This window comes from Crocodylus porosus, unplaced genomic scaffold, assembly GCF_001723895.1.
Source record: "Crocodylus porosus isolate Cpor-Errol unplaced genomic scaffold, CroPor_comp1, whole genome shotgun sequence".
Classification (NCBI taxonomy): domain Eukaryota; kingdom Metazoa; phylum Chordata; order Crocodylia; family Crocodylidae; genus Crocodylus; species Crocodylus porosus.
In genome coordinates, this window is record NW_017728915.1 from 34,584,358 (window position 1) to 34,598,908 (window position 14,551).

Below are 14,551 nucleotides of genomic sequence, written 5' to 3' on the forward strand. Positions count from 1 at the left end.
TCCTTGATGATCTTCTCAAAGAGTTTCCCTAGGATTGAGGTAAGGCTGATGAGCCTATAGTTGCCTGGTTCCTCTCTCTTCCCTTTTTTGAAGATAGGGACCACATTAGCTATCTTCCAATCATGTGGCATCTGGCCCGAGCACCACAAGTACTTGTAAAGCCATGCCAAGGGCCCTGCAATAACCCCAGCTAGTTCCCTCAACACCCTGGGATGGAGAGCATCTGGACCTGCTGATCTGAACACGTCCAGCCCCTCCAGAAGCTCTCTAACCCGGTCGTCCCCAACCTGAGGTCTGGAGGCATTCCCCTCGAGTCCGTCTTGCATCACAGCGGGGAAATCACGGTCCCTGCACAAGAAAATGGAGGTGAAGAATTGGTTAAAGAGGTCTGCTTTCTCCTCTGGTGCAACCACCAGATTGCCCAGCATGTTTTGCAGGGGCCCTACATTACCCAGTGCTGCCTTCATCCTCCCTATATATTTGAAAAAGAACTTTTTATTATCCTTGATCTTGGACACTAGTCCTAGCTCTGTGTCTGCTGTAGGTTTCCTGACAGCCCCCCTACAGGCCCGAGCAGAGGAGGTATACTCCTCTTTGGAGATACTCCCCCTTCCATCGGGTGTACGCCGCCTTTTTGGCAATCAGGCATTCCTGGATGCCCTTGGTGAGCCAGGGGGGCTTTCGGGCACTCTTGCCCCCCTTGCTTCTTGTTGAGATGGACAACCCTTGGGCCCTGAGTATCGTTTCCTTAAGGAATGACCACTCATGCTGGACACTGAGTTCCCCTGCCCTCAAGGACCCCATCGCCTCTCTCACTAGTCTCTTCATCTTGTTGAAGTTGGGCCTCCTAAAGTCTAGGGCTACCGTCTTGCTGCTGGCCCTTGACACCCTGTGCAGGATGGTGAATTCCGGCAAGCGATGATTGCTATCGCCCAGGTGGTCAAGAACCTGGAGGCCCCTGACCAGGTCATTGCCTGTGGCCAGGACCAGGTCCAACAGGGCATTTCCTCTGGTGGGACTGTGCACCTCCTGAATTAAGTGGAGGTCCCGTATCTCAGCCAGGAACCTCCTGGAACGGTCCGTCCTGGCTGACTGTTCCTCCTAGCAGATGTCCGGGTAATTAAAATCACCCATGACAACTACATCCCTTGCCTTAAGTGGCTTTCATCTGTAGTGCTAACCAGTGTAGCACTGCCAAGCCTACCTGCAGCATGCTTATTTTTCTTTCCAAGGTGGAGAACCTTGCATTTTTCGGTGTTAAACACCATCAGGTTCTCGTCTGCCCATTTCCTGAGCCTGTCCAGGTCAATTGGGATCGCCCTCCTGTCATCATTAATAAGCCAGTCCCCTACCCTGGTGATAGGTGACACTGTGGAGTTACTGGAGGTGCTGTCTTTCAGGTGAGATTGAGGTTGGCTTCCCTAATCACTTAGAATATTAACAATGGCACTATTTGCGAGAGTAGGTGTGTGAGCTTCTGGCCAGAATCCAGTTGGATGGTTACTTTTTGCCAGGTCAAAATTTCCCCTGCAGAGTTTCAATCAAGTACACTATCTTTCAGTCCCCATTGTGACCCATTGCTGTGTACTCTTTAAGCAGCTGTTTTTCCACCCAAGATGTGGGCTCACCGGTGTCTGCATGAGCGATTCATAGATTGTTTATAATGCAGTATTATAATGATATGACCTTATGGTTATTAATGCTGCCTCCTTTCCCTAGCTAGCTCTTGTAATTATGTTTACACCCTTCCCCCCCCACACACACACATACAGCAAGACTATTCACATATATGTTATACCTTTTTAATTATCAAAAAAACTTTTCTTAATGTTGCATGAAGATGAAATGGCAGGCTCAGGGCTCAGAGCAAATTAAAGCTTTAGAACGTTAAACCCTTGAAAAATGAGCTTTTGAAATGGAAACACCTCAACATAATGAGCTCTAGGAAGTAGGAACTTACATTATCCTATTGTATTATACCTTGTGTTCCCTCTTTGTACTGCTTAAAGGAGAGATCCAGCAGTTCAGCATTTACTGTTTTTAAAATTAGATTCATTAAAACATCTTTGGTTCATTATCATAAATTTCACAGTTGTGGGGTAATGTTACATATGTTGCACATCATAATGTGGGGGAGCTCTGAAATAATGAGTCCCAGGAACCTGAGATTTCTCATTGAGATCTATAAAAAGGTAACATTGCCAATCACATCTTCAGTTTCCTATCATTACAGTAATGGGCTTGGGATCCTACGCAGGCAACTTTCAGTTTTGAAGAGTTGCCTTGGTGGTGGTGATGAAAGGCTGTGATTTAAAGCTGTAGTGTATGCACGCATACTGACAATGATGAATCCAGTTGGGGTGGGGTGGGGCAAAAGTATTCTATAAAATACATATGTAAAAACAATTTTTCCTAAGAAATGATGGAGAGTCTAATCCAGCAGGCAGAGAAATGAACAGGGGGTGATATAAGTGACATGCATGTTATTTTTCATTGGGAGATGGTTGGCAGTGCTTTAGTGCTTCTTGCTTAGAGTTTTGGAGACTGTTTCGTACCATATGGCATATTAAACACAATAAAGATGTTCACTTGGCAGCTGGAGCTTGACTGGGAACATCAGAGGAGTCATAGGCATCAATAAATGGGTAACTTTGCCTTTGTGTAAATAACTGTTAGATCATTGTTTTAATTCTCTGGTAAGGGTTTTTCAACTGGACATGACCTCTTTGTAATTATGCCTGGGATGTACTCATGTGGTACCGGTGAATGATTAATATTTGCAGTATAGTCGCAGTTCTGAGCCTCAGCCACAGGCCCCTTTGAAAGGTGCTAAAGAAACGTGGAATGAAAAAGCAGTGTTTGCCCTAAACAGCTTGCTTTTTATTGCATTCCTTAAACACTAGCAGAAGTTTTTTTTTTTTTTTTTTGAAGCATATGAGAGCACCCTTTCTGCAGGTTGCCATTTATTTAATCTAATATAGTCTTGCTATATGCTATGAATGTCTGTTGTATGCCAGGGATTATATTGCAGCTTCTTGCCTTGCAACATTCACTATGTGTCTCTTACCTTCCTTTTTGTGCTGGCACTTGCCATCAAACACCTACATTTCAGATAAAGGGGCCAAATTCCCTGCAGTTGGAAGTGGACTACTGGAAGTCCCCTCCCCTTTCCCAAAGAAAACCCTTTGGTTATTTAAAACTGACACTGTGCTGCATGCCTCCACTGCTTCTTGGGTCACTGGTAGAATGCTCTTTTTTACTTAAGAATTTGTGCTTGTAAAAAAGAAGGAAAAAAGGAGTAAGCTTAAATTAGTAAAAAGAAGGCTTTTAAAGAAGAGAACAGTCTCCTAATTGCCCTTTAATGATAATATGTCTGCAAGTATGTGGGACATCCTAAAATCCCAATTTATCTTCATCCTGAAGTTTGACTGCTCTTGCCTACTCAAGTAACAGTCAAATACAAAACTCACCATGTGTCTGGTGATCAGTTTTGGCTGTTTGTAGGTCTTTCTTTTCCACAGCCTTTGTGTCCCAGACTCAAATTTCCTTTATTCCTGACAGGGACTTCAAATTCTTCTGTATCTAGGCTGAAGCTAACTGAATCAGTCCTCTAGTGTGACCAGGCAATTACTCCTGTGCACTTTTCATTGTTTCCCTTTCTCTTTCTCAATCAAGGCCTATTTGTGAAGCCAGACAAAGGAATAGTCATAGATATGTAGGGCTGAAGCTTATTTCCTTGCTCCCAAGTAGGATCAAGCATACTTAGGCCATCTGTGAGAGCTGTTTGTCTAACCGATTCTTTAAACGCTTCCAAATTTGGAGACTCCACATCTTCCTTAGAAACTTGTTAACAGTGCTTATACCTAGAAAGTGTTTCTAATATCTGGCCTAAAACCCCCCAAACAAACCTCTCTTGCTGAAGATGACTCCAACTTGTTTCTACCCTCAGTGGAGATTGTTGCCTTTCGTCTTAAGACGAAGTGTCCCAAAATGGGCATTGTACTCCAGTTGAGGCCTCATGAATGTCTGAACAGAATAATTACCTCCCAAGTCTTGCATAAGAGATGTCTGTTACTACATCCCAGAATGACGTTTGCCTTTTTTGTGATGGTGCCACATTGCTGAGCTATAGTTGGTTAGTTTTGCATGGTAACCACCAGATCCTAGCTGCATGGCGGTGCTCAGCTGTTTGCTCCCCATCTTATATTTGTAAATTTGACTTTTCCTTCCTAAGTGTAAATCTGATTGCACAAATCTGTAATGATCTACCTGCTCCTGGAAGGCTCGTTGGCTGTGCATAGTTAAAGCCTGCCAGCTTCCATAGCCAATGGCGCACATAAATGCAATTTTGACTATTGTTCGCCCTGACTGAATGACCAGGTACTCATTTAAGCTGCGTTAGTTGTGGGCAGCCTTTAACACGTCAGGAGCTCAGCGTGATGCCTCTGGGTCTTAAACCGCTCTGCCACCACTCTTCTTTGTAGTGGTAAGTACTTGTGTCTCTTGAATATCATGTCACTGATTTCAGACTATTTCTCCCACTTATCCAGATCATTTTGAATTCTGATCCTGTTCTCCAACAGATACTCCCTATCCCATCAGTCAAACCAGTAATGGAAATGAATTGGAGCTGACACAGGGGCACCCCCATTTAATATAATCTCCTGATTTGACAGCAGACTAGCAATGAGAGCTCTTTTTGTGTTTTTTTTTTCAGTCAGTAGCATATTTACTTTACAGACATTTAATCTAGACCATATTTCCCTAATTTACTGATCACATATGGGAATACATCAAAAGCCATGCTAAACTCAAGATATATTATATCTACTAAGTCCCCAATCTACTAAGAAATCAGATTGGCTTGCCTTGACTTGTTTTTATCACCCTGCTGTCTTTTATGTGCTTTCAAATGAATGTTTGACAGTTGGTTCCAATATCGTTCCAGATATGGATTTGGCAAACATGTGTATAAGTCCCTGGATCCTCTTCATCTTTTTCTTTTAGTTAGGACCGGTACTATGTCTGCCCTTTTCCAGTCTTTCCAAATCTCCATGATCCTTCATGAGATGATCGCTAATTGTTCCGAAATTGTTTTGGGAACAACTGTAGTTCCTTACGTACTCAAGGGCAGATTTTAGGAGTCCTTTCTGACATAGTTAACTCACTTAAACTTTTTTTTCCCTTATTTTGGTCTGCACTCCTGTCCCGTCGATTAAATTAATTTTGTAGAATGCCTAGTCATAATTAACCTATTTTGTCAATATTGAAGCAAAAATTGCATTGTTTTATCCATTATTTGTTCTCCTTCCCCATTAAGAAATGGAGCTATACTTTCCTATGCCACTGTCTTGCCTGTAATGCATATATGGAAACATTTTTTTTTTTTTTGTTGCAGGTGCCTTTTCCTGGCCTCTTTCACCTAAATAGATGTCCAGCTTCAGATTTTTAACCATTTTTTTTTCTGTTGGTGTGAATCAAATCCAAAATAGTACCTACCATGAATTAATTCTTCCATTTTATGGAACAAAACATTGCCCCTAACACATTCTGGGGAGATGCTGGACAGCATATCCTGCCCTGTTGCTTTCCAGCAAGCTCAAGTTCTCCATTGCAAACTTTTGATTTTTCTTTTACTTTTTAATTATCCCCTTCCCTTAATTTAGTGGTTTCTTTAGAAATCTGTTAAGATATGGGTCCAGCTCCCCTACCGTTTTTTTTCTCACCCACCAATGTTCAACTTCTTTCCACGCTTAGAGCAAATGCTTACATTCTTGATATACGGTAGGGCTCTGTGTAATTTCACCGGCTATTTAAGTTCGACACTGTTGTGACTCATTCTGACCTTGACACGGTGAAATCGAAATGAAACGAAGGGCTTCGAAACAGCCTCGAAACGAGACGAGGGCAGTCGAAATGTTTTGAGTTCCGAAGCATCCCAGCTGAGTGCACCTCCACAGCGCTTCAATTGCAGCAATGGGGCTCAGTTCCCTTTCCCGGCTTGATCAGGCTGGGGAAAGGACCCGAGCCTGCTCGTGCATCCCCCACAGCCCTCCCAGGGTTGCGGCCCCTGATCTGCCTGCTGGATGAGGGGAGCCGAGTGCTGCTGCTTGGGACCCACGGCATGCTGGTGGCAGTCCTAGGCGGCAGCACGCATCTTCCCTCCCTCATCTGGCAGGCAGATCAGGGGCCCACAACCCCAGGAGGACTGGCACAGCCCCTGCAGCCCTCCCAGGATTGTGGGCCCCTGATCTGCCTGCCGGATGAGAGAGGCTGTTTCAAGCTCCCCATTACAGCCTATGGCCAAAACGTCGAAACAGCATCGCTGTTTCAATGAAGCGAAATGGAACAACAGTTTTGAATCGAAATGAAATATGAAACGCTGTTCCAGTGAACCATTGAAACGCAAGGCGAAACAGAATGGTCCCATTTTGCACAGCTCTAATATACAAGACTTCCTTTGCTCCGCCTGCTTCCATTAGTTTTCCATATACTTCGTTCTTTTGTTTTCTCCCACTGGCTTTGCTCCTGCACACACACAACTTCTTGCTGCCCTTCTGCTTCTCCTTCATAGCCCTTCTCAAAACACTTTCTATTTTCTGCCCTCTCTACTTGCTTATAGCATCTTCACAACTGAAGGAGTGAAATGCCATTGGGGAGGTTCAAGGCATCGGTACCTTTGGATGAAAGGCGGTTAGGACTCGGCATTCCACTTTTCGTAAAGCCCTACTTTTCTGTCAGCTGGGGGGAAAAAACCCATCAGTTTCCTAAGAGCTTGAATAAACAGATGGGCAGGATATAAGGGAGAATTAAATTGCCAGCTGTACAGCTCTGAGCAACTGTAAAGCGTATCTCCAAGCACTTCTCCTGATTCCTTGTGTCAGACCTTTCACGAGCTCTCAACATTTCTGCAATGCACACAGATGGCAGCAATGCAGGAAATGTAGACGCTTGTGAATGCTGAATTGCACTGTTGGAGAAATGCACTGCTGAAAAGTCCATACCTTTTTTTGAAGCACAGTGAAGTGTAGCCACTTTCTGAATGTAGCTTATAGTGCTCTGCTTGGTGGCATTACTGCTTTGAACTGCGGTCTCAGTTTTTCAAGAGAAAACTTTGCCTTATTTGTTTCGGGTTGCTCTGTATTCTTGCTCGCTTCGTTCCTTCCTGTCTTCAATACAAGCTCTGATGTCATGACCGATCTGGGAGAACGGGTAGGCTTGGTGGTAGACTGTGACTCCAAGCCCGTGTTGCACCCTGGGCCCTCACCAGGCTGCTTTTTGCTTTTTTTTCTTTGTGTGGGAAGTTGAAGGTTTTGTCATGTGTAGGATTGGATAGAGCAGGGTAGGAACCATTTGTTTATAGAGGGCTTTGGTCTGTACGCCCGTGTGGCCAGGTGTCTGGACTGCATAACGGCATGTGAGGCACAATGTGTAATACTGCGAGGGTGTCCGTCACAGGGTGATGTTATGAATGTAACGGCATGGTGATTTTGGTCTGATGGTAATTTGTTTGTCTTTGCTTCATATATTGGACCTGGATCCCAGAGGGGCCAACTTTTTATATCCCACACCCCTGAATAAAGTAGCTAAAAAGTCAAAGTCCTGCCTTCCTTGCTTGCTTGCTGCCTGCCTTACTTCACACTCAACTTGCCAGAGAAGCAGCTGCCAAATTTTACCAGAAACAAGCTATTAATAGACTAGTACATCACTAGAAGCTGGTTTTTTTGTTTGTTTGTTTTAAATCATGAGAGGGGCGCTTTTATACAATGTAACATGAAGTTTTAAGTTGATTATCACGAGGAAATAACACCGATTTCAAAGCAAATCTACTCCGATTGCCTCTATCAGGATGGGATCTACATAGCACATCTAGCTAAAGATTTTCAACCTTTTATTGCTGATGAAGAATGTCTTGCATTTGTGGGCTTGTCTAACCTTATTCTAACTGTACAGTTGGGCCAATAAAATATATCACCTCCCCAAAATCCTGGTCTCTTAACATCTTAGTCCCACATTTGTATGTGTTTGGAAGTGGAGGGGGGGGGCGGGGGGGATTGCTGTTTATTTTAAGTGGATTGGATGATAAGACTTCTGTGCACCTATTAAAATGCCTGTCTTATCATCGACATGAGCTGCATATGATAGTTTTAAACTAGGGCAGGCTGGTAATAAAGAGCCTTACATCTAGATCTTACTGTGATTATGTGAATCTTACCGTGAGTGTGGCACGATCTCAATTAACATGCTGAGTTCTGTGACAACCCTGGCACCGATGTGCCTCCCATGCGAATGAGATGCCGCAGCGCCTACCTTCTCAGATGCCTGCTCCCTGAAGAGCAGTCCAGAATCCTGAATGAGGCACCCGAGTTCTCCCTGTACGGTGCTTATGAGTGGGAGGTACCTAAAAACACAAAGTAAGAAGATAGCTGAATTTTAGCACGTGTACCACGTAACAGCCTAAAGCGACCCAACAGGGAAACACTGAAGACAGGGGTGAGTCTTAAATCCCTCCATGCTTACCCCCCAAGACAGGGGTTTCTTTTCACTCAGGATTTAGGAGCCTGGCCTGCGTTCTGAAAGGCACCTGTGACCTACCATCTCCTCCCCAAAGTTAAGCAGGGCTCACTCCTTTTAGAGAAGGGGAAGATGGCATGCTAGTGGTCTGTAATACCTTGCTGTGTAATAGCCTCACGATTAGCTGCCCTTCATTAACTGAGAGATTCAAAGCTACATCTCCAGGTGACCACCCTAGTCGCCAGATTATAGGCTAGATTGGTTGGGAGTACTCTCAGCCTCTCCTGCTGAAGAAACGCCACTTTACAGAAGTTCAGATTAATTGGGCCAAAAAGAGAGTGCAGAAGAGAGTCTGATTCTGACTCGCTAGGGGTAAAGGGAGGAAAGAGGAAGTACTCAGCTCTGGTTCCTGCTTTAAGGATTGTCCTTTATATTTCATCCGTTCATTGCTGGGTGTAAAACATGAAGAGACTTGCAAGAACGGATCAGGACCTAGGGCTCCCTCCCAGATGCGTGCCCTAGCCATGGTGTATAGCCATGCTGTCTCTTGTGCTCTCTTTCTGCACATGTGCAGAAGCACAACTTTTCAGAAAGTAAAACGCAAGCAAAATCCTAATAAACGTAGTCACCCCCAAGTGAAAATGGCAACTGAATAGGGGTTTTCAGGTTCACAACCTTGGACTTGGGCACCTAGATGCCACCAAAGTTTCACCTAAATGCTGCTTTAAGCACTGGACCTGCCCTTTAGGGCTTAGCCTGCCCTTATGCTATCTGCTTCCCTTTGCTGCTGCATTTACGTGAATGTTTCACCCTGTGTAAGACTAACTGTAAATAGGTGCTGAGTACATGCAGCTCCCAGCTGGAACTGTAGTTTTCCAACATGCCTGTTGGAGCATTATAAGCCATATCGCACAAGACGTTACATGGGTGTCCTTTATACTTACACTCAGGAATCAGTAAAGGGCTACAGATATCTGTCTCTCCACAGTTTTTCTGCAGTGGAGGCAATCCCAGTGGTTCTGCAGAAGAGTGCAGTTGGACTCTGGGACCCCTGCACGCTCAGTCCTCAAAACTGTGGTGCCCTAAAGATATGCTTAATCCACTAGAGCTTGTAGGGATCCTGGTGGAGAAGGGTCTTGCTGGAAGTTTCCCAGCAGCACTTTGGTCCCAGTCTGTTTAAGAATTTCTCCGTGACCTATGTCTGGTTATGGTGATTACGTGCGTCTAAGACCAGGGTTTTGGCTCCAGAGTTGGCCAAGCTGTGATTGAATCTAGTAGCTTCATGACTTTGAAAACAGCAACCGAAGCTAGCGTGATAATTCTGGCAGTGGATTTAACCAATTAGCCGTTTAGAAACTACTTTATTTTCAATGACAGCCCTAATGTCTTTGATCTTCTGTAATCTGTTTGCCTGTCTGTCCCTGCTTCCAAAACTGTAACACAGTTTTTAAAGAACCTATAATGACAGGAGTACAAAATCAAAGCAACACATAGTAAAGGCAAGTCTACTCTACCAGCGTCTCAAGGAAGCAATTCAGGAAGTCTGGAACAAATCCTTTGCAGCAAGGACAAAAAAAAGGACTCACACAGTAGGTTTTCCTCATGGCGATACCCAAAACGCTTATTTGGTTATTCCAAATCTGTGGTGGAGATGTCTTAATCGTATGGTTATTATGAAGTCTAAAGCTCACGTGATGTAACAGAGATTCTCTTTTAATGAAGTGTGTAATTACTGCAGGCAGTGGCATTCACAGTATTTAAGAGCCAGGAGCACCTGTTAAACCTGCAGTGTCTTTGGGGGCAAACGCAGCAATAGAATAAATCTATAATGGTTAAGAAGTCTAACAGTGCTGCAAGAAAAGGTTCAAGTTCAGGGTATGTACGTGATCGGTATGTGATTGGAATAAGTTTAAGTTAAAACCAAAGATACATTTTCAGCATACAATTAAATAAGACGGATAAAAAGAACGGGGACAGATATTTACTCATAGAACCACTTCCTGTAGCTGGTTGGTTGTGTGGCTGGAAATTAATATAATTAAGCACAGAATCTTTCCTAGTTACAATCTGCCTGCTATTTCCATGCATGCGTGTGCACACACGTGCGCGTGCGCGCTGAGGTCCTTGTAAAGAGCAGTTGTTTGTGTTCCATCGATTCCTCAGTAATAATAGTGCAATAAAAATATAGAGTAGAGTAATGGCAGAATCCTGAGGATGGAGTGATCAGGGCGCCCAGCAGTTGCAAATCTGTGTAAATGGGGAGTCTTAAAAGCTTTTGGGAAACGTTTGCCAGCAAGTAAACTTCTCACCTAAACTATTCACGTGGTGAACGAATTCCCCAAATAGTTTTAATTGGTGGGGGGAGGTTGCATTCACAAACCAGTGAAGAGGACCTGCTGGTATTACCCGGAAGTCCAGTGACTGAAGCAGTGGCTCAAGACCTGGAAGAAATGAGTTCATTGCCATCCTCAATTTTTTTTTTCAAAAGAATATCAAAACCACCACATTTAAAGGTATTTGAGAGTGTATTGCTGTCGGTATCTTATGGTGGTGCTGTTCCTTTTGGTATGGCTTATTGAGATATTTATTGAGCCAGTGAGAGTGAAACAGGTGACTGGGGCACTCTAGGTTCCAGAATTGCACTAGTGAGTTTTTAAGGATATTTTACGTAAAGTGAATTGGTTACAGGGGGATGACTAAGGGAGAGGCACCTAAAAATACCCTATAACCTAGTGGGGGGAGACATGAGTACAGATCCCCTTCCTGCCTAATTCTGTGCTGGGGATTGAAACCACAAGGCTACGGAGCCTTTCTTTCTGTCTGCCTCAGTGAATATTTTAAATATTGCCTGCAGAACAGGACAGCATTGACAAGAGAGATTGAGAACATCATTTAAGGTGGAATTCACCGAGCCAGCCAAATATATTGATAATAAAGAAAATCAAATGATAGCATTTTTCTGGCAGAATTTTCTGTCGCGTCTCGTTTTGACAATACACTATGAAACAAAGGATTTTGCAAGCAGCCAATTTCAGCTGTAAAGGAAATGCACATCTTTGTTATTTGCTCCCAAAATGTTTGTCTGAAATGTTCAGTTCATTTCCTAAGCACTCCCATAGCCTGGCCAACGTTTCTGAACCACCCTTCTCAGAAGCGTGTCCATGAAGCTGTGATCGATTGTGCAAATATAAAGATAAACACAGATTTGAAGTTTCTTGAAAAAGCAAGTCAGTTATAGCAGTCTGAAACCGGAGTTATAGATTCATACTTCTCTTATTTCTTGCTCTTTTCCAGTGGCGTTTGATGACTGCAAGGGAAATGACAAATTGAACTTCGAAGTTTCTAACCCAGACTTCAAGGTGGAACCTGATGGGTCTTTAGTGGCTCGGAAAAATGTAACAGAAGCTGGTCGAGCACTGTTCATCCATGCACGGTCTTCTCAGACTGAAGATATGGCAGAAATTGTGATTCTTGGAGGGAAGGAGAAGCACGGCTCTTTAAAGGTAACACAAAGACATGTTCAGATGAGACTGCCAGAAAAGAGCAGTGGCATTTAAAAAAAAATTACCCCGTCAAGAGACTCCAATGATCAGAAGAGTTGAAATCAGAGATATTTTCAATGCAGTAGCACAATATCATTCATATTTCCTAGGCATCCACAGTGAATTAACTCCATGAATGGAGGCCAGATGTTCATAGAGAGGCTATTCCAAGTGCAGCTATGTTCAGGATAACACATAAAGAGTTAAACTGACAGCCTTACCAGTGCAAATAGTTCTCAGGGTTTATAAGCCAATGGGACTACTCCTCGTATTGAGGCTGCCGTTTAGATTTGACCCTTAATCTAATCAGAAAGCATTCTAAGCTATGGAGTGTAATTTTTTTCAACATGGGTCTTCTTCCTGCTATCCTCTGTCATATTTTGCAGCCTTTCCGTACAGAAGGGATGACTCTGTTTTCAGTTTCAGGCTGTCTGTGAATCTTTTTTTGTCCTTCCTTTGGTTATTTTCCATATTCACTGTAATCCTAACCCAATTAAGGGGGCCGGGGAAGTGATTTGCAACATGATTGAAATGTTTACTTCACAAACCACAAAGAAACAGAAGAAAAAGTGAGATAGCCTTCATTTCTGTGCCATGGCATTTAGCAAGGAGGCAGGCGTGACAGTGACTTACAAGACAATTAGGCCCGATACCTTTACAGACCTATAATTTAAAGGAAGTACAAAGAAGCCATAATGAGACTGACTGATCTATTGTCTTATTTCAGTATTTAGGCTTTGGGGTTGGCAGCACTTTCATTATATTTCCAAAATAGCTATAGTAGTAGCTTAAATCTTCAATTTAAAAAAAAAAAAATAAGGAGGTGGTTGCTTTAAGGGAAAGGCTGAACCAACTTCTAAAATCCCATTGCTGAGGAATAGGTTTGATTTTTCACTCTTAAACTGTACAGAGCAAGACTCTAGTTTGTTAGTGGATTGTGCAATGTAGATCGTGTAGTGGGAAGAATTAAAGCCCGAGAATACCTGAGTAGACCTGGTTAGGATCTTTTTTATGACATTTTATTTTGTCTAAAAAATGTTGTTTCTTTGAAAGCTGAGTTTCATCAGTCTCTGTTGTTGACCCCCTCGCACTTTATATCAGTGGCTCCCAACCTTTTCTTGCAACGACCTTAAATCTGGGTCGTGACGTCCACCTTCGCCCCCAACTCACTTATGCCCGGTGGTGCCAGCAGAGCCTGGGCCGAGCCGGGATCACGGGGGGTAGCGGCAGTGAGACCCACACCGACTGTGTGCCAGGAAGGACGGACCCCCCGCAACCCTGATTTGGGTCATGCATCGAGGTTGGGAGCCACTGCTTTATATGAAGGTGATTAAGGCACAGGCTTGGGTGTGGAAGACCCAAGTTTTAGTCCTTGCTCTACTTGATTCACAGTGGGTTACCCTGAATCAGCCCTTTCTCCTGCCTTTCAGGCTCTTACCCCCAGGCTCATTCTCAGTAGTCTGTTTTTGCAAAAAGGCTTTAAAATATTTTGTTTTAGCTCCAATAAAGGGCAGAACATGGTTTCCCCGTGGCTTGAAAGCCATCAACCTCATTCAGTTAATTAACCAAGTCTGATTTGAACTCTGGCCTCAGTCCTGGGCTCTGCTCCAGTCACTTTGTGCTGGTGGGAAAACACCAGCTGAAATCGAGCCGATTCGGCCACTGGCTTGTCCTCTCCGCATAGCTGAATTCTCAGAAAGGGAGGAGGTACCCTGGTGCCTATCCTCCTCCTTTTGTGGATGTTGATATAGTCAGCTTGACTAAGAGAAGAGGCTGCAACCAGGCTCCCCTTGAAGCCCACATGGCCGCAGTGGTGTTGAAACCTGACGGTTGCTTTAACCTGGCCTTGCAATCCCAGCCAGGATGCAGCTTGCCCAGGACTGGGGAGTTTTTGAAGAGCATCTTTCCAGGCCCTGCACGAAGCATTCCCTCAGTTTGGCTTAGGGTTTGTGTGTTAATTCACTCCTTTAAAAAAAACCCCCCCACACAAAAAACCACGTATTTGCCTGCTTCAGGTACAGCCCAACCTGCCTCGTCCTTCATTTTGTCAAAATCGAGTCGAATCTGCAGATCCCGGTGTTCTACCTGAGGTGATTTTCTTTTTGGATACGTTTGGACGTAATTCTTCATTTTACGTTGACATATTCAGACGGTAACAGCAGCAAAACGGCTGCATCTGTGTGTGAGATGAGACTTGGCTAAGAAAAGCCCAGATTGGAACCTCAGCATTGTCGTGTAATTCTGTAGGGTTAAGATAAGCGTTTGCTGGAGCACTGCTTAGCATGCAGCACTTAGAGTACAGTACCTTGTTTAATTAGGGGATAAGTAGTTCTTAAATATTTCCCCACTGTCTGTGACTGCTGTTTCTTTTTTGAAAGCTTGTAACCTACATCTGTGAAATCCCATTGTTAATGGTTCTAATTGCAGAATCCAAACATGTTTGGAAATAACTGACAACAATGGTCTATAATGGGATGACTTGCAGCCTGGATAAC

The 14,551-nt window shown here is 43.8% G+C and overlaps 1 protein-coding gene across 1 annotated transcript in view; it reads left to right on the forward strand.

Moving 5' to 3' along the window:
• Positions 1–14,551, forward strand: part of CDH13 (cadherin 13) — a 758,015-nt gene that overhangs the window by 243,700 nt on the left and 499,764 nt on the right. Inside the window, exon 3 of the mRNA XM_019535944.1 lies at positions 11,809–12,017. Within this exon, the coding sequence (XP_019391489.1) occupies positions 11,809–12,017 (209 nt within the window). The remainder of the gene's footprint in view (positions 1–11,808; positions 12,018–14,551) is intronic.